Source organism: Poecilia reticulata, chromosome 12 (genome assembly GCF_904066995.2).
Source record: "Poecilia reticulata chromosome 12, P_reticulata-male-v2, whole genome shotgun sequence".
NCBI lineage: Eukaryota > Metazoa > Chordata > Actinopteri > Cyprinodontiformes > Poeciliidae > Poecilia > Poecilia reticulata.
This window is the reverse complement of record NC_088841.1, coordinates 15829424-15850100: the sequence shown is the minus strand read 5'-3', so window position 1 is coordinate 15850100 and position 20677 is coordinate 15829424. Positions and strand designations below refer to the sequence as shown.

Here is a 20677-nt window from a genome sequence, read left to right as displayed (position 1 = left end):
TGCCCCAACCAACCCAATCTTATGTACAAAAAATAAATGCATAAATAATTGTTCCCAAGTTATGATTTGTGAAACTTTTGAAAAGCAAAAAAGAAAATTGAAGACCTCATTGTTCATAGTGAATTTAATATCTCAAAGATTTTCTATAAGATTTACACATATGTTTTGAACAGATAGACTGATCTAAAGTAATATACAAAAAAATCTCACAGAGACAGTCTTTTAAAAAAATGAATCTTTAAAAGTAATGCTGCTAAACTGTAAACATGGACTGACATTTTATAAAAACAAAATCTTTCCACAAAAAGGAGAACCATTTCAAAAAAGAAAAAAAAAAAGATTACAGTTCGCATAAAAACTAAAATTGTTCAGTGTTACAAACCCAAAAGCAAACGTAAAAACACCTCTATAAAATGTTGCAAATAAAGAAGTATTTTGTTAATATATCTGTTCCCACATGATAAATGGTAATACGCCTCTTGTCTTTGTGTTAAAGATAAAAGAGATCATAAAGTAAAACCTTGAAACTTATCCTCAGACCAATATGCTTGGCTGTCATGAATTTAGCAGAAGACAGAATATTTATTTATTTAAAAGCTTCCACTGCAGCAGATGGAAACCAAATCTGCCTTAACGCTGAAATCCAGAATAATCACAATTTTGGAATAATAATGAATGAAAAACCACCTTGTTGGTTTATTATTTAAAATGACGGTTTTATACATAGTTTAGACAAATTACTTTCCCTTCTATTTTTTTTTTCTTTCAGTCTTTGCAGATTAATATGATTCAGCGCTGCTTATTTTAACCTAAGGGGCTCCACTAAGGCCTAGATTTAGTAATGTCAAAATATTATTAAATCTAAAGATGGATGTAAACATTTCTTTGCTGCATGCAGAGCTAAAGCGCTTTTGTCTAGAAAGCTCCAGCAAGAGAGATGGCAGAGAGGCGACTGCTCACTGACGTCTAAATGCAGAGCCACCGAGTCGAACGCAAGCAGTCGGTAAAATTACTCAGCAGAACGTTTTAGTGTTGAAAAAATAGGCTTTATACACTGTACAACGTAGCGTATGCAGGAATACATTCGTGTATTCGTATGTACCTCGTGAGTGCAAATAAGTTTTAAGCTTTGAAACATACATACAGGTACAGTACCTGATCCAAATATGGTCTTTATATTGAAAAACTTTTTTTTTTTTTACAGTAGCTTTATCTAATAGAAGAAAAAAACTGATCCAGGCACATTCAATAAAGTGTAAAAACAACCGCACAAACACTAATTACCTTCCCAACAACTGATTTTTGCCGTAACTCCACAGAGCTGAACAACCAACAATGCCAACTGATTATCTTTTTTTTTTTTCTTGTTTTGGCAATATGATACTATACACTTGTGCATTTTATATTGCACGTAAATGTAAGAAAGACTTTCTGATACAAAAATAGTGATTTATAATGCAAAGGTTATTGCATTGGAGCAAAATAGTCTATAAACACCGAGGGATAGCTGTGATAGAATATGCAAACAGTTCATCAATAAATAAGTCATAAACAGGTGCCAACAACAAAAAACATTTAATGTAATATTGCCATAGCTGGACGGGACCTCCATTTTTACATTCTGGCTCAGCAGCACGTCAGTTTCCAGACGTATTTACCGTCCACCTGTCGGTCCTGGGTCTCCGTCACAAAGCCGTCTGCTGCCTCCAAGTGGACGGTAGTTTTATCACAGTCTCTCCTGCTCCTAGGTGATCTTCTGCAGCAGCTTGTCCTCTATTAGCTCAAACTGAACGCTGACTGACATCTCGGCGATGAACTGGTCACAGCCCTCCTTGGTCACCTGTTTGCAGTAGCGCAAGTCGATGTGACAGATGCTTCCACAGCGCTTGAAATAGGTCAATGACTGGTCGGTGACCCTGTTACAGACTGCAAAGGGAGGGAGGGAGGAGGCGCAGGGTGAGAAATCAGAAAAAAGGTGCAGAAGTGTTCCGACATGAAGGATATTTGTGCCTGTCTTGTGATGACCTGATTTTAGTTTTAAGGCTAGAGCTTATTAGAGCATATTTAAAAAGTCCACGTATTTTAAAGGTTACAAGGTTCCCGAGACCCTTAGAGGAGAAACAGGCCCACAGCATGACAGAACTTTCACCGTACAAAACAGTTCGCCAAAGGTGCTCATTCACACATTCTGATAATCATTTGTTACTAAAAAGCTCAATACAATAAAATCCTACTTATTTTATGTTTATCTTTGTGATGGCAGGACAAAAAAGATTACTTCCTGGCTTAAAGATATTTCTTAATTAAAACTTGGCGATCCCAAGATGTCATTTTCTAGAGTTATTGATGAACTAAACTAAACTAGCAGATACAATAAAAAGAAATGCTTGACTTACATTTCCTTTGTCGTAAATGCCAGTGATGTCAATAATAGTAGCACTAGTGACTTTGTTAAGAAAACATTTCCACAGATATTAACATCGAGGAGAATCTGACTCTGACTAGAAAGTTCTTAATGAACTAAACTTTGTTTCTGGATAATTCACTTTGTTTGCACTAAAACAACATTAATGCTCTCTTTCGATTTGTTTTCTCAGAGATCCTGGTGTTTAACATTTAACATGTTCATAAAATGAAACAAAATCTAATCTTTCAGTAGTTAATAGAGATCACACTATTTTTATTTTACGTTGTTTTTTTAAAATGATGTTTCACATTTTTCAGAAACATGTCAGTCAGCAGTGGCTCAAAATGCTCAAAAATATCTTCTTTTTTTTTCTTCTTTTTTTTTTTTTTACCTCAATTCCAACTGACACGTTTGCTTAACTTATAAACCTAATCTTTTAACTCACACACCAGTGAACTGCACATGTGAAGTAAGCTGAGATTTCCAGCCTGTAAAAGAGAGATTCTGGTACCTGACAGGTTGATGTCAGTGAGCGAGTCTCTGGTGGTTGTCCCTGCGGCGGTCAGGATGTTCACGGACTGGTCGGTGACATGGTTGCAGTAGCTGAGGTCCAGCTTCGATAACAGAGGCATGTAACGGATGATGAGGCACAGAGTCGTGTCGGTGATGTCCAGTCCGGCCAGCCGGAGCTCCTCCACGTTACGCAGCTTACTCCGGTTATCCAGCTGACCTGGAACAGAATAAAAGGAACTTCAACATCTGAGGGAGATGATTAGGTTTGGTAACAATAGTGAGGATGTTCAGATGGTTCTGTGGAACTGATTTCTTAAGAAGCGTTGATACCTGGCCTGTTGTCTGTCGGCGGCGACAGTAAGTCTCTCATCTGGGCGTCTTTCAGGCCCTCGACCCACTGAATGTCCAGCGTTCGCAGCAGAGGACAGCTGGAGGTGCACAGGGCCGAGACGGCGACCCAGGAGCAGCCTGACAGGAGCAACACGCGCAAACCTGCAGGGCAAGAATTTTGAAATATATAGTTACATTTTGAGCACCTCCTCGTTTTCCTACAGGCACAGAAAAATATACTGAGTAGCGACGACTAATTCTGAAGACATTGTTAAGATTTCCTGTGTAAACCAGCTCACATGCACGTCAGGTAAACTAACAGTGAGGGAGAGCCAAACAATTCACCTTTTCCACAGTAAAATAGTAAATAGTTTGCACAAAGTTGCTTCATGAAGTACATTATTTGACTGCCTTCATGAGAAAAAGCATTTACAATAATGATAACTTCTCTTCTCAGATTATTTAAAAATTGACTTTGCTTCTTTTTGGTACATTTTTTCCCTACACATAACTGAAGAGGCCCTGGACAGTCACTGTATGTCTACTCAACTTGGTCTCTGCAGGTTTGGTGTTGTTGTTTTTACCCACGGAGGCACCGAGGTGAAGTTTTACATCTTCTTTATTTGACAACTTTTTGCCATGGTCGTGTCACATAGTGCCTTTACACAACAATCACATCCCTGGAGCCTTTTCACATTTTGACAACGCAACTGTTACAAACACAAACTTAAATGTATACTATTTGGATTTTGAGTGCGAGATCGACGTAAAGAAAGGCAAAAATATACACTTTTCAAACTTCTTTATCTAAACAAGATCTGAAAATTGTGATATCCATTAGCATTCTACCTTTCGCTGCAATTACAACTGCAAGTGCAACTGGAGACTTCATTTTTATCCATTAAAAATCCTTGGAAAAACAAGCGTGTCGTAGTCGGGGTGTGTTCGTGTTTATATGGAGTGTTTGGTTTTGACTCGTCTGACCAGATTAGCTTCTTTTATGTGATTGCTTTATCCTTTAATCCCAATAAAATACATAAAAGTTTGTTATAATAACATGAAAAAATGTGGAAAAATTCTACCGCAAGGAACTGGCTATCAGTGCACTCCCGATTATTCAGGTGTGCACCAGTGTAGTTGGGGACATTTATGTTTGTATCAATAAAAATGTTGCAGAGGTTCACAGTACGAAGCTTTAACCATGTTTGAGGTTTCACTGATTAGATTATAGAGCCCACATTTCATGAATAAAATCACATTCCTGGTTCCATTTATTAAATTCTCTGAGTCTGCAAGAAATGCTTGTGCATGGTACAAAGTCAGGAGCTCCGCTGATGGAGTGCAGCATTTCTGAAAGCAAAAAAGGACACAGTATGAACCATCATTTGTTTCCCCTCTTCTGTAGTGTCTGCACATCTTCTGTAGTGTCTGCACAGTTTGACTAAACTGTGATTTGCTAACATAATGGGTAGGCTACAATTTGTCTTCACTTCAAGACAAATGTTTAGTGAGCTACTGTAAGGAGTTTTGTATATACAAGTTAAACCAGGTGTGGTCATCCACTCACTGTTTGTACCCGCTTGTCCTTCCCAGATCTTAGCACAGCTGGTGCCGTTGTCCAGAGTTTATTTGTCGAGGGGCGGGGACACACCTTGGACGGGTTGCCACCTCATCACAGAGACACACAGGACAGACAACCACACACATACTCATATCTAAGGGCAAATTAGAGAAACCACCTAACCCGAGAGTTGTGTGTTTTGTAAGCCGGAGTACCCAGAGAGAGCATGCAAACTCCATGAAGAAAGATCCCAGGCTGGGATTCAAACTCAAGACCTTCTTGTTGGCAACAATGCTCCCTGCTGTGACACAGTGCAGCTGGAAAATATCCACAACCTGAAGAGCATCTGACAGCAATGCCTTTAAGGAGGAGAAATGCAGTCTGACTTTGGTTTCATTTACAATTCTATAAAATCACTGCAGATTTTAGCCCCTTCCTGATCATTGTTCATAACTACGAACAAGATTTCTATGACTTTTGTCATGCACATCATACAAGTGAGTCCTATGAGGCGTACACCAGCATACACCTGGACTTGTGGAACCAAAGGGACATGTCTTACATGTTACAATCGTTCACCTGAACAAAATACACAAAATTAAGTGTCAGGCTCAGTAACATCTGCATCTGCTTCTGTTCATCAATGTATTTCTCATAATCGGACACCTATACACTACAAAAACACAAAATCTCACCAAGTATTTTTAGTCTAAATTTTTGTGCAAATATTAAGTATTATTGACTTAAAACAAGCTCCTATATCTTACTGAAAATGTACTTGTAAAATAGTTACAAGTACATCCAGCTGAGAGGATCAAATTTGACAAATCCCTTCTTGTCATGGCTTGATCGTCTCCTCGGGTAGATCTGAGGTGTGACGGCGCTGGTTCAGCTTCAATACCCATTCTCTATTGACACCTTCCTACTGACTGCTGTGGCATGCAGAACATGTCACAGATCGAAAGTCTTCTCAAAAAAGATCCTTACGTTTTATACTCCGATGAAATCCTCTTACCAGGAAGTCTGTTGATGAGCCAGCTGAGCTGCTTTTTGGAGATGTTGGTCCAGCTGAGGTCCAGAGCCACCGGCTGCCTCCGGATGATTCCGCTCAGCATCAGCGGCGTTATCGACTTGCAGCGGTTCAGGCTGATCTGCTTCCACAGGGTTTTATCGCAGCACCTGGTTTGTGACAGGAAAGAGGCGACCCGTGAGTTCGCAGCGCGTTCCAGCTTGGACGTTTCCAGCGGGACAGTTCGTCTCATACCCACCATCTGTTCCACGCTCTGCAGACGCGCATGCAGACGCAGAGATCCCTGTGAGGGAGGTGACTGAACACTTTCATCCACGCCTCGCGACGCATCACGTGGGCTTCCCCGTCGTTCAGTGGCAGCCTGTCGGGCGGGGGGCTGATGGGAGGGGGTCGAATGACGTGGCGCTCCATTTGAACGCACTTTGGAGGTGACCGGCGGGGCAGCGGCCGCGGACATATCGGTGTAATCGGCGCGCCTCTGTTCCAGCTGAGAGGAGAGTAACCGCACGGCGTCCCGTTGACCTCCCGACCTCCCCGGTGTCGCAGCCAGTCACCCAGGTCGCTGCTGCCATTGCTGAGCGGCCATCTTGGTTTCTGCTCGTCCGCTTCGCTCCCCGGCTCTGGTTTTACTGGGCTGTGATTCTGGTTGCCCGAGCAGTCCTCGGTTTTCAACGGCTGTCTTTGGTAGCTGGCCACACTGTCCTCCAGCTTAGGAGCTCTACGATTCTGAGTCTCTTCGGTTTTTATAGGCTTGCAGTTCTGATTGGCTATGAAATCTTCATTTTTGAGCGGCCTGCGGTAATGACCGTTGCTCTCCATCTTCTCCGCGCTGTGCTTCTGGTTGCTCAGAGAGTCCTCCATCTTGAGGATCTCTTGGCTCAACTCTTTGCTCAGTCCTTTGTTTGGAAGACGCCGGCGCTGATGGCGGGCTTTGAGCACACCAGAGCTCTTCTCCTGGCCGTCTCCTGACTCGCTGCTCGGTCCGGCTCTGGGGGAGTTGGAGGATGAGTGGTCAGCCTCTCTGGCTGAGGATGTTCTTAGTAGGGGACTCACGAGTGCCTTGGCTTTATCGTCTCTCTCTTTAGCTGCAACCTCCTCTTCCTCTGAGTCCTCGTCTTGGTCCTCATCATCATACTCACTCTTCCTCTTAATAGAATGCATTCGGTCCAAGGATAAAATGTCTTCTTCATGATCCCAGTGTCCCTCATCTTCCTCCCTGTGATCATTCTCTGTCTTGATTTGTTGCAAAGGCTTCGGACTAAATTGGTCATCTATTTTTAAAAGCTTTTTCTGAGAAAGAGAAGAAAAATTTAAGTTTTAAAGCAATGTTACTTTACAGGTCTAAAACAAATCTATCAAATCATATAACAAAGGACTCAATCCTTTAGAACAACTCCAGCACAGTAATATCAAATGTAATGCATGTTTTAATAATAATAATAATAATAATAATATATGTAAAGGTTAGTATGAAAAAACAAGGGTCTTACCTTCTTTTTCAATATAATGGGTTCATCATTTGTATCAAACAGTTTCCGTTTCTTCCTTAACGGATTATCTTCAAGCCGTGTTCGTGGTAAGCTATCCAGAGCCAGCAGGGGCGGACGTTTCTTTGGTGGCTCCTCGTCGTTCTTCTTCAAGGTTACTTCCCGCTCCGCTTTTCTTTTCACAGCGGACGAGGTCGTCAGTGGGGTAACAGGTGTCGTTGCCATCACCACCGGCAGCGGCAGTGGCGGCAGTGGCGGCAGTGGCGGCGGCAGCGGCGGGGGCAGCGGCTCGGGCTCCTCCTTTGAGTCTCGGTTTAAGCGCGGTTCTTTGAGAAGGGAGCCAGGAAGGTTCGATGCGTACTTGAATCCTGGCCCCCTTTTTTGCTTTGTGGCCAAAAGGTTGGAAGGAAAAGAGAGGACAACTTTATTTCTCTGGCTCTGACATGTGCAGATGAATTCAGCTGTTTTGCAAATTGATCAAGTGAACATAAGCGGAATCCAGTCCACAGTGATGCTTACTTTCCCAGTTTTCCCTGCATGGTTGCACTTTGGACACTCCCAACAGTTTGGCAGCTCATCATTGACTAATCCACTTGAATCTTTAACCTAAATGAAATCAGGATTTATTATTTGACAGCCGTCTATAGCATGAAAAGGATATTGTTTTTTATGGAGTTTATATTTGACCATACTGATGCCGATCGGCTTACCTTGAGACAGTTCGGATGAACAATCTCGTTGCAGATGGAGCACTCCATGAGCATCAGGTTGAATTTCTCCTCTTCGTCCTCCACTGTGTCTTCCTTCCCAGCTTCTCCACAGACAAGACACACGGCTGTGTGGGGCAGGACCGGCTGAGGAAACCCATACAAGGAGACAATCAGGACATCTGATTTCACATGATTTCAGTTGACGGCTGATTAACAAGGTTTTGCTGAATTGCAGTCGTCTGACTGTGGTGTGTTGAAGCAGGGAAACATCTAAAACCTGCAGGTCAGTGTGTCGTTAGGACCAGATTTGGGAAACTGCCCTGCAACAGGCTGTTACCATTCTGGTGTTTGGCCTTGTGGTCAAGTACACACAATTATGCATCATCAAAAAACAAACTAAGGCTTTTGTTGTCTGTGGGTGATTTGGAACAATGCTGAGACGTTCACACAATCTTGTGACTCATCTCAGCCGGTGAGATCATTTAAAGTAGAGGTTCCCAGAGTGAAGCCTCTCCAAAACCCGAGTGTTAAATTTAATTCAGGGCTCATGTACGCATTCTGTACTTTGATTGTTTCCATCCATTTTGACCCATTTAAAAAATATAAATACAAAATATTTTTTTCCTAAAGGCCTGGCTTTGAATAAGCAGAAAAAAAGGCAGATAGACTCATACAACAATGATCATAGGATAGGGAATAAAATCTGACTATTTTTTTCCACTCTCTTAATTTCTTCCTCTATATTTAGTCAGATCCATAAAATCCTTTAAATGAAATGTGATACTTTTGCAGACATTCCCAGACTGCATACTAACCACGTTTATTCTAAAACTATTGCTAACAGCATACATTTTGCCATAAGAAGAAGGGATTTTTAAAAAAAAGCAGTCATATACAGCTTAAAACAGCAGAACTGTGGCTGTTTGCGATGTCATTTTGCTCTTGTCTAAGAGGCTTATTAGAAACAAGTGTATCCTTCAAAAAGCAAACTCGAATTTCATAAATCTTTGAAAGTATTATTTAGTGAGTTGGAAACTAAAAAGTCTTAGAAAACTGGTCTAAGCTGCAGATACAAGCCCAGTTTGTGTATATTTCTCTGTCCATGGTTCTGAAACATACAAACAGCACCTCACCAAACACTCATCAAGAAGCCTTTGAGGAAGTCAGGACACAAAAATACATCTGTGAACCAACATCTATGGACATTCTTCATGCTTACTTGCAGTAAGCATCTAAAACTGTACCGACCACTTGCCTCTCACAACATGCTCATCCAGCTGCCTTTATCGTTTCTCCAATTAATTATCAGTCTTTATGCAAAGATTATTACCCTTCCTTATTTATCAAACAGATACAAAACTGCTGCCAACTGTGTCACGTCGCATCAGAAAGCCAGCGAGCCAAACATCATCTCTAAATAAAACCGAGCGCTCCCAGCATCCTGTACTCACAGCAATGCACTGCCTCATGATGCAAGACTGCTTCATTCGCCCCGGCCCTCCAAACTTCTTCATGTCTTTACAGAAGTGGCACTCTCCGCACTCCGTCCGCAGACACGCCTCGCACTTTCGGCAACGTGTCCTCCTTCTCCTGGCACCAGACGTTCCCCGGCTGGCCGACAGCTTGACTGCTGATGCGGGAGACGCTGCCATCTTAGGTTTCGGCCGGTTGGGAGGCCGGGGCTAAAAGGGCAAAAAAAGGGGGATACAGTGACGAGCGAATTGACAAAAAAAAAATGAAGCAGTAGTGTGGTGGTATCTGTTGGTGTCACGCGGCTCAACATGAAGCCTGCAGTCAATCATATGGGATAAAAGCTCCAGGTTTAATCACATCAATGTAGAGATAAGAAAGAAACTTTACAATTAATAATTAATATCCAATTGTCTCAAAGAATACATCATTAAGAAAATATCATAACAGGTACCGTAAAGCCCATTAGTACATTTAAGTTCTGCAAAAATGTTCATACTACTTCAGGTTTTTCATGTTTGGTTACTTTTCAACCAAACACTATATATAGACCATAAACTTATATAACTTTAAAAAGTGTAGCATGCATTTGTGCTTCATTCCTTTGACTCACTACTTTGCAGAACCATGTTTTGCAACAATTAAGTCTTGTTGCAAAACATGACTTAAAGGCCTGGCTTTGAATGACTTAAAGGCCTGGCTTTCTTCAATGTTAGACATGAAGAAACTAACATTTTTGTCCATTTAATTTGCAAAGTAGCTCAAAGTCGTTCAAACTGCGTGGAAAGTCTCTAATCTTGCCACATATTCTCAAATAATTTGGGTCAAGACACCAAACAAAATTCTGAAAAAGTTCCTTTTTCTCACCTGAAATCCCAGTAAAACACACTGATGTTTGAGGCTGTAACATTTAAAACGTGAAGAGGTGTGAAACCTTGCGGAAAGCACTGCATAACTGCAAATCTAATATTCAAATAAGATGATGTAAGTGCTGAACAGCATTTTTTTTTTTTTTTGCGCACTTTCCCTCTCTAGGATAATATCAGAATGTACACAGAAATAAAGGGATGATATGCGTTAATATTTATCCACAGAAAACAAACCTGACCAGATGGGGCTGGTTTTAAACACATATTCCGCGCCTCTTACAGGACTGAACAGAAGAACAAAAACAATCACATCAAAAAACGTCCCTGAAGGCACCATCCAAATTTAGCCTCTCGCTGCCTTGCATGTTTCTTCTTCAAAGAGAAGCTGCACTCACAGCCACATTTCACACATGCTGCATGAGGAAGACACATTGTTCTGTGTCCCAGAGCACACAGAAGACACGCACTCGTAATAATCTCTGCTCTATTTTAAACATCTGGCCAATGGAGATTATAAAATCTTTGACCATTATTGTTTCTGTGCTGTAATTCTCCTCCTTTGGCGGCTCAGTGGTTGTTCTTTTAATCAGAAAATCCACTCGATGCTCCCCACCATCACGCACGAGAGACACTGAGCAGCAGAATGGGGTGGAGGAGGGGGGGTAAATAAATAAGAGCAAGAGGTGAAAAACACTGCAGCTATTGGAGACGAAGCCTGGATTCCTTCAGTTACATCGGCAGTGCAGATTTTCCTGGTGTCAGCATAGCAACAGCCGCGTCCCGTTCCCTAACAGAACAGTGTATGACACACACACACTTGTAACCAATGAGGACAGTAACTAGAAAGCCTCCAAGAGGGGGGGAAAAAAAGTGAGTGTGGTAAATTTTGGGTACGTTATGATAATTTAGAGCAGCCATGAAACAGACTGACACGGACAGTCAGATATGTGGTTGGCAGACAGGATTAATGTGAGATATTGAAGAACTGGGGGGTTGTGCAATCTGCCCTGGAGTTTTTTTAGGGGGATTAACAAGAGGGAGGGACCAGATAACCAAGCAACAGAGACCAGTCCTGAACAGTTACAGTCTGACAGATACTCAGGTGGATGTTAAGCAGCTACTTACCTAATGATCACAGCATATTACAGGTAAATAAAACAGGTAATTAAACTACAAGTTCAAGAGGCAAGATAGAAGACAGACTGATCCCGTCTTGTGTCCTGTCAGCAGAAACGGCTGATGCACAGAAAATTAAAAGCGGCCTTAGATTTCAGCAGAAAAATAACTATTTTTATTATTTTATTCACAAGGCTACAGTTCAGTCTTTATCAACAATAAAAATGCAAGAACATCTGACTAGTTAGCAATTTCCTGAGAGCTTATTCTGCTGGGAAACGTTTTAATAGAACAGATGCTACAATTAACAAAATGACCAAGAACTCCACGTTCATTAAGTTGAACACAAACGTCAATGTCAAGTAGATAATGAGAACAAACATAAGACATATACAGACAATTACAAATCTAAGGGCAACAACAAACTTCAATAATCTTATAGCAGCAGTAGAGGTTCAAAGAAAAAAACACGTTGCAAAAATTGGAGTAGATTATAACAGTTTCAACATATATCGGAATAAACGACCAAAAAAAAGAAAAACTGCTGTGATGGCAACATTTAAAACCTGCAGGTGATGTCACTAAATTCAGCACAAGTTGCTCAAATTGTTCATAAAGTTTCCATTTCACAGCCCAAATCGTCCTCTGAACAGTTTTTGGCCTCAAGGCTACTAACTTAAAGAATGTGTGTGTGCGTGGGTGCGAGTGTGTAAATGACTGGAATCAATTTTGGAAAGGTCATGTGACTTGTTCTACTTGACAGCAGAACAAGATGGACTCGTTCATCAGCGCTCAGTGTTTTGTTTCATTCAAATGCGGTCACAGATTTTAAGTGAGGGAGGAGTGTGGCGCTGAGGTGAGCAGTGGAGTAGGAAAATCATTTACATCAACAAAAATTTGCAAGCAAGTTCTGTCACAGATACAGCTACCATTTGTACCCGTGTAAAAGGGTGCAATAATATATAACACATGTTGAAATATGTGTTCAATATTCAATATTTTCAAGAGTTCAATATTTTCGCAGTCAGGCCGCTAAATCCGAAATGAATCAGCATCATAAGGCGACCGCCAAAAGATTTTAACAGTACAAAAAAAAAAGAGAAAAACACCAATTATCTTCTCTGCAATAAACACACAAAATAAAAAAACTATAAAGAAGGTTCAAATCAAAGACTGAGCACTGAGGGCAGACTGAATCCACGCTTTTGTCTCAAACAAGCTCAATTTCCCCACTGCTCTGTGATGTTCCATACAAGCGTAAACACTAAACATTCCTCCAGTTGGCTCGCTGTGCCTGCCTGCCTGCCTGCCTGCCTGCCTGCAGGGCGTCAGTGTGCTAACCTGCTCAGAGTCTGAGTCGTAGTCCTCATCATCAGCGCTCAGCGACATGGCCATGGCTTGTTTTCAGATGCCGTCCAGCTCATAGCAAACTGACATGGCTGCAGTCTCCTCCTCCTCCTCCTTTTACTCCTGCTACTGCTGTCAGGCCTACAGCCCTCCCTCCTGCTCTAAAGCTTCACAATACCACAAGCAGATGTAGGAAGCACACACACACACTCACTCACTCACACACGCACACAATTCTCCCTCATTAATATGGATCTGCTCCATGGAAGCAAGGGGGTGTTGCTGCAAAGCGCCGAGCCAACGGGAGGCGGCTGAGCATCAGAATATGAACTGGGGGCGTACGCCTCGGCCCAATGAGAAAAGAGGAAGCGGCAAAAGTGTTGTCATATTCATTCTGCGCATCATAAGGAGAGAAGAGCAGGCTTGTGCAAAACCAATAGAGCCAGATGGCATCTCATTACAAAATGCAAACACAAAGAGGCCCCGGGACCAGCAGCTGGCCTTTCAAGGGACAGCAAGTGGGTGGCGGGGTGATCCAGAGGCTTGATGAGACCAGCAGAAACTTTATGACCAAAACATTCATATGACAATCATCTCGAGATGCATAAACAACACTTTCCCTAGCAGCTTAAGGTCTGATCTGCCAATTACTATTCAAAACAAGTACCTGCATTATAAGCTTTTATCCTTGTAAGTAATTTTACAATAAAGTGTCCCGATAAGAAAATGAAGGCGATACTGACATTGTTATTGTTAAGGTAAATGTAGGAGTTGTTTTGTTTTTACATATCACAGATTAACATAAATTAATTACACATTAGATGGGCAGTATGATGTATTTTCAAGGCACATAGTGCTACTTTACTGCACAGTACAGCAACTATGTTGCCTTCAGTTGTTATAAACGGCAGTATATATATCAAACTTGACTTAAGAGAAATTTAACGTTGTAATTTGATGTCTGGAAATTGGCCACCGTCTTTTTAAGAAGTGTCTACTCTTTCTGACACTCTGCCTTCAACATGTCATCACAACAACAACGCTCCTCATTTCGTCATTTACAAAGGGTCTTAGGAGAGCTGGACGAGATTTGGTCACATTCTCCGACAATGTGGCAAGGCAACGACAGCTGGCAGAGGCTGCATCACCACCCTCCACTTTAAGAGCTTTTTATCATGCTTTTCATGGAAAATATTCTCACTTTCCCATTCACTGGCTGGTTCTGCCCAACTTCCCTTCAAGACTGGGCATCACCAAAATTATCCTATCAGATCCTGCCTGCCTTCTGTGACCACCGCAGTGTACACAGTGCCTACAGGATTTTAAAGTATCGTTGTCACCCTCTGGACTCAGATTGAGAAGTCCAATGAACTCAAAGGAGGAAAAACATGTTTATTCAAAAATTTAAGAGCAGTAATAAGTGCTTCTGTAATCTTCTGTAGACTATTAACCTTTTTGCAACACAAATGTGACTGATCAGCTCTGACTGACTGTCCTACACTCAGTAAACACCTGTACAAAACACCAAACTTAGGAATAACTTAAAATACAGAGATTTTTTTTTCCTTTTGACAACCAGCCACAGGTTTATGACCACGTATTAAATTGTATTCTAATTGGGGTATCCTACAAAACTACAAAACTTGAAGATCAAATTCTTTACATTAAATTTAAGAACCACAAAACTTCCATACATTATTGTCCTCCTTTAGCCGTTATCTTAAAGTCAAGAAAAGTCAGATGAAAACACCAGAACTTAAAATGTCCCGCAGCTAAACATTTCTCAAAACATCATAAACTGACTCCCACTTTGCATAGTTCATCGTCCTGCAGCTCATTTGTCTGTAAAAGAGGGCTGACACAATGTAATAGAAAATTAACACTCTCTGCAAAATCTGGTTTGTTTTGCTTACCTTTAACACTTTCTTAGGCCATAACACAACAGGAACCCCGGTGATTGCTAGTTTTGGGTCATCATCAGCGTGTTCCTTCAGGACAACCTAAACAGCCAAAGAAGAAAACAAACCGACTTATGTCTACTCCTGTAATTATTTCAGTGTTTTGTTTTTTTTGTTTGTTTTGTTTCTACCTTTATGTCGTCTAGGAGGCCCTGAGGGCTCTCTATTCCCACCGGAACACATTTTTTATTCTCAGGGAGTGATTCCAGTTTCTCCACCAGTGTCCTGAGCCCGATCAGCTCATGCTGTGTCAGGTGAGTCCACTGAGCCTCAGAGCCTGGAGAATCCGAGGGGGTTTTGGGGAAGTCTAGAGAGACGGAGCAAGGATGACAGCTGTCCTCCGAGTCGACAGATAAAGCAGCTTTGAGCAGTGAGCCCTTGATGATGTCAGGCGAGCAAGGGCCATCTCCAGACGGTCTTTCGTTTTTTTCTCCGTGGCCGTCCCTAACTGGAGGCCCACAGGAGTCCTCGTTCATGTCCTGGCTCCTAGAGTCCGACGACGGACTCTCTGTCTTTATCTTTGTCTCGTAGTCTAGAAGTAAACAGAGGTAATAATAGCGCTTGTTGAGAACGTGTCGAACATCACTACAAATGAGTCAGCTTTTGTTTTTACTTCACCTTGCAAAGGTGCTTCCCACCTCCACAACTAAATCCTTCAGATATTTGACAAAGTAAAGACGATGGGTTTTCCCTTGTTGATTTAATTTATAAAGGAAAAAAACTATTCTGTGTGGAAATAACTGTGACGACAGCAATTTATTTCAAAAATAAAATCAACTTCAGGCATCAAATTCAAAAGCAGAATGATGTGATATCCAACTCCAACTTGATGCAGAACTTCCTTTCTGCAGGATTTCCTGATTGGTGGATTCCGCTTTACATAATGAGAAAAAGTCCAGCTGCTAGTATTCACTCTGTCTGATAAAAATCCTCCAAACAGGTTGGAGGTTTTGAATTCCAGCTTTCTTTATATTTTCTATGAAAATCATGTTTTTAGTAGTTTATACATCATTGAATCATTTGTTTTTTGCATTTTTCAATTTCTTTGGTGTAGTAACTGATCGTTCGTACCAACAGTCTCTTTATGAATCTCGTGAGTAAAGTAGGACCTCCTGGTCAGACAGTGCAGGTATCGCTCCAGGACGTACCAGCACATCTCGTAGTAAAATGGGAAGCGGAATTTGGAATGAACCTGAGGAGAGGGAAAAATGGAATTTATACTTACATAAACTCAGACTGGCTACACACTGGTGACATTTTACACAAATCACATTTTATTTGTAATTTTTTTGTGAAGGTGATCAGTTTTTATACACAGATGTGTATAGAAATAACACATTATGTTGCATCCTGATGGAGGAGACAGAACAGCTCTTGGGGAATTCGGGTTAAAGTCTTCATCCAATTTCTTTTTTTGACTGCTTGAAACTATTCTTTTTAAATTTCTTGCGGAGAAGCCAGTTATTTATTAAATTATTATTATTTTTATTAGTTATTAAATTTTTATTAAAATTTGTAATTTTTATTAGTTATTTTTATTAGTTATTTATTAAAATAACTGCTGTCTCCTGACAGCAGTTATTTGTTGAGTTTACTTTAAACTGCAACAAATAACTGCTGTCTCCTGACAGCAGTTATTTGTTGCAGTTTAAAGTAAACTCAAAATGTTTCTTTTCAGCGAGATTAATCTATTGTTTGCAGAGCTTCCTGTGCAGGTCGGTATATCGCCATGCTTTCCAGCATGAAGACTCCCACCTTTGTCCTGTTTTCTATCTCGTGGATAGTGAACTGCATGGGGATGTTAAAGCTGTGCAGAATGTTGCCTCCAAACACTAGTGTGTCCACAGGAGTGTAAACAGCATGGATCCAACCTTAAATTGTGAAAAAAAAACAAAAAAACAATCAAAACAATAAGGAAGGAAAACATTGAATACACAGGGTTGCTACAACTTTTTTTGGATTACAAATGGCATACTTTTCCAAACTCCCAAAATTTCCAAATATGTCACTCTTTGTTGGCAGTTTTTAAACTACACATACACAACTTACCATTTTACCATGGTCATGCTTTAAATATGTAAACTGCAAACACCGGGACAATAAGGATTCACTACTACTCAAATTAAATCCCAGACTTTTAAAGACTTCTACAACTTCCACAGGATGTCTGCATTTACTGCAAAGTAACCGCAAAAAGGCTTTGTGTTCTTCTTAATTCATCTGGTATCTAACCTGTTCCTGTTGCCTCCTTAAAAACAACTAAATCAGCTCACCAGATGGGATGAAGAAGGTGTATCCTTGTTTCAGCTCCACTCGCTGGCATCCGTCAGCTCGGTCTCCCAGGAAGACGTCACTCTGCTTGCCTGAAAGGACCCAGTCCTCATACAGTGCAAGGTTATTTGGAGTTGGAGGCACAAGCCAGAATACCTGGCAAAAGGAAGTGTTGTTACAGGGGGCTTTTACTGCAATGGACTGGGCTAATGTTAAAAAAGATTTGGGGCTACCAATTATTAAACCATATGAAGCAAAATCTTACTTTAAGTATGAGTTTAATATAGTTTAGGTATAAAGATAAAACACAAACATACTTTTTGTCCCTTGAATACATGATACCAAACTGAAGTTCCTCCGAAATCAATGTGAAAGTCTGTGTAGCAGCCCTTTACACTCATCAAACAGTACCTGAAAACAAAATAAGATCATACTTAGTTCTACGGGGAAAAAAACATATCATTAAAAATTGGACAAATATTAACCATTTAGAAGATGGCAGCAAAAACAGTTACACTTGCAAAAATAAAAAAAACACATTTCAACTATAAGAAACTAACAAGGAGGACAACAATAAAGAAAACACTTTACAGTATTTACAATTGATACATTAGCAAAGTTTTACCTTTGCACTTTGGGGTACTTCATCTCTGAAATGATGTTGGTGGCTTCTGTTTGGCTGTGCTTCAGATCAGGAGGCCACATGTTGTCCACCCAGTCAACCTGATCCACCTGTAAAAACGATTAAAACTGGATGTTTGTGCCTCAGTAACAAGTTTTCAGTCAACCTCATAGAGGTTTCTGAACGCCTACGAACATTTTCACAATATCACTATGCATTTCCTACCACTGTGGGCCGTTTGATGAGATGCTCCAGCTTAGTGTGGCTGAACTCTAAGCTGATGACATTAAAGAGTTTGTTGCGCTCTTCCTCCGGGGTCTCGTAATAGCGGACGAACTGAGCCATGCTCATTTCCGAGCCTTTTTGAGTGCTCACGTCCATGACATCCACAGACCTGCGACTGCCTGCAACAAAACAGGTCAAATCAACTCATCATTGGATTTATTACAAAAACTACAAATTGTGGTATTACACTGGATATTATACCACAAAGGTCATTTTCTTACAATCTGGGCAGAAATCGTTTTACGTTTTCTTATTTTGATTATTGAAAGTTTACAATAAAGCAGTAGTTTGTTCTCACTCTTTCAACTTAAAGATATTTGTCAGTGTGAGATTAGGCAACTGGAAAAAAAACTTAAAGTAATTACCACTTCTACACATCTTTACTAGAGGTGTAAGAAAATACTGAGGGTACTGTAAATCTGCTCCAATTAGGGGCTCCTCAAAGTGTCATTCACATGAGTCCCCACTAGATGGGGCTGATTTTTTCCAAATTTAAAGTCATAATGAACAGTACTTGTTGGTAAAGATAAAAACTAAAAAGAGAATGGCAAAAAATTAAATATCATAATCATAGCAGCAAGGGGGAATTGTTGTATAGCACATCAAAGTTCAGAGACCTGTGTGAGTTTTTATTTCAGTGTTGTACTTAAAAAATTTAAATACATATTTCCATCATTTTAATTAAAATATATCAGTGTCTTTTGCAACCAATAATTTCAAGCAACAACATTTTTCTACTTTAAGTACAAAGAAACTACAACTTTATAATCCTGTGTTACAAAATCTGTCACTGTCAGGCACTATATTAGCCCAAACCGAAACATTTCTTAAACAATTTTACGTAATTTCTAATGTAGTGGTCTGGTTTGTTTGCAGGAAGTCAAAACAGAGTTGCAATGATTTCTTTTGTTAAATTTTTTATATATATATATATATATATATATATATATATATATATATATATATATATATATATATATATATATATACTGTGTTTTGTGGGTAATTTTACAAGCAAGTGGGCTTTTTGTTTAGTTAAAAAATATATAACATGATATCTGTTAACACTGTATGAATATGTTGGTATTTGTGGCATTCTGCTTACCAACTAATCCTTTTATTTCACTGACTGTAAATTCCGGGTCAGGCATTCTGCAAAAAAAAAAAAAAAAAAAAACATTGTAAAAATAGAAAAACAGATCTTATCTGACAATGAGACAGAATTTAGATCTTCACTTCTATACTATAGCAATCTTTTCAAAAACATAAGCACACAAATACTCAGTAATGTTGATAATATTTTGTTTGCTTTTCAACTGTTTTTGCAGGAAATATCTGCATAACTACAAATGCTAATATAAATACATCATAGTTGTTTTAAAAGGATCTGTTTACGTTTAATGAGTTACGTTATTTGAATTTGAACAACTTTTAATAATTACTGCAAGTGTATTGTGGTCCATTTAACAATAGTTTAATTAAACACTTAAGAGAAAGTGAAAACAACCTCAGTAGTAAAAATTTCTGTTTTGTGTAGAACACTTCTTACCTGATCCCTAATTCATCGTTCTCTTTAAAAATAAGTGGTATCCTGAGGGCCTCCCTTTGCACATATTCATAAGTGAAGTCTGCAAGACAGGATATTGTCAGTTTTACTCCAAATCATGTAGCTATCTCTTCCTATATTTATTGCTGTAAATAAATTGTCATTTATTTTGTTGCAAGTGAATAATAAAGTTGTATGATATGATTTTACCTCTGCCCTCCATTAAGTGAACAAACTCTGAATTATAGCAGTCACTGGCAAGCTTTTCCTCCACGCTGAAACCTCTGATGTTTACAATTTCTTCCATGTCAGATAGATCCTCGTTCTCGTCGTACATCCTCCGGCAGATGGAGCGCTGCCATAGAAAAATGCAATTATTTACATGACAAAAACAGAGACACGCGTGAAAAGCCCACTGGCTATCCCGCTATCACTAAAAAGGCCCACTCTTCTCCACAGATGGTTACTAAAGAATAGTAAAGAGTCTCTGAACGTTCATTTAGCGTCTAACTTTAACGCGTAAAATATTTCAGTTTTTACAGCGCCACTTCGGTTACCATAGCAGCACAATTGTAAAATGCGACTTCTCGCGCTGCGAGAGTTTAATGACGCTTATCGAATGAGAAAGGAGCTGCTGGTGATAACTGTAATTGTTTCTAGTTAATCACCCGTCTTTAACAATTTGTCGTATTTATGTTTTCAAATGCTTGGTGAATATTACACAAACAATATAAGTTATGGTCTCTACAATTCGGCATACGCCGTTCTTTTTATTGGTTCCCCCAAACTTTACCAGCTTCCATGACATGACAAATACCCTCCAATGTTTTCAGTTGAAAACGTTAGCTAAGCTAACCCAGTCTCCCTTCTCACAAGCTAACGTTAACGCGGCGGATGCTACACACCAGCCTCCGTCCAGTTTCAGCACACGTCTCCACGGACTGGGCCATCGTCTCTTCGGGTCGTTTTCCAGCCTCTCAGTTTCGGGGAAGCATCCTCATGCGTAGTAAAGTTAAGGAGGCACTTAGCACGCTTTACGCTTCAAAACAAGGGAACCATGTTTTTGTGTCTTACGTCATGGTCGGGAACCAAAACATTGTTGGACAACGTCATGGCATGTCACTCCGCTGCTTTCCACTGTTTTTACAAACCACG

At 40.2% G+C, this 20677-nt stretch overlaps 1 protein-coding gene across 2 annotated transcripts; it reads right to left on the bottom strand.

The window, feature by feature from the left end:
• Window positions 1-109: 109 nt before the first annotated feature.
• On the bottom strand, window positions 110-20651 carry kdm2bb (lysine (K)-specific demethylase 2Bb). 2 transcript variants are annotated; one of them, XM_008424168.3, is made up of 21 exons: window positions 20428-20651; window positions 19733-19877; window positions 19526-19604; window positions 19082-19128; window positions 17917-18095; window positions 17695-17801; window positions 17387-17480; window positions 17072-17225; window positions 16554-16669; window positions 15870-15990; window positions 14930-15330; window positions 14754-14840; window positions 9490-9720; window positions 8039-8182; window positions 7848-7934; window positions 7332-7721; window positions 6080-7131; window positions 5827-5990; window positions 3251-3412; window positions 2919-3137; window positions 110-1926 (listed from the first exon to the last, which is right to left on the bottom strand). In XM_008424168.3, exons 1-21 carry the CDS (start codon window positions 20470-20472, stop codon window positions 1745-1747), a joined length of 4206 nt encoding a protein of 1401 aa, XP_008422390.1. In that variant the 5' UTR covers window positions 20473-20651; the 3' UTR covers window positions 110-1744. The 2 variants fall into 2 exon arrangements, with proteins under 2 accessions (XP_008422390.1, XP_008422391.1); XM_008424169.3 differs by having other exon boundaries at window positions 7332-7712.
• Between the last annotated feature and the right edge of the window lie 26 nt (window positions 20652-20677).

Coding starts and splice junctions, on each gene's coding strand:
- kdm2bb (XM_008424168.3), bottom strand. CDS start 20,472: ATGGCCCAGTCCGTGGAGACGTGTGCTGAAACTGGACGGAGGCTG. Junction 17,226..17,386: donor ATGTATTCAAGGGACAAAAA/GTATGTTTGTGT, acceptor TCCTTTTGCCAG/GTATTCTGGCTTGTGCCTCC. Junction 3,413..5,826: donor GCTCATCAACAGACTTCCTG/GTAAGAGGATTT, acceptor CTTGCCCTGCAG/GTTTGCGCGTGTTGCTCCTG.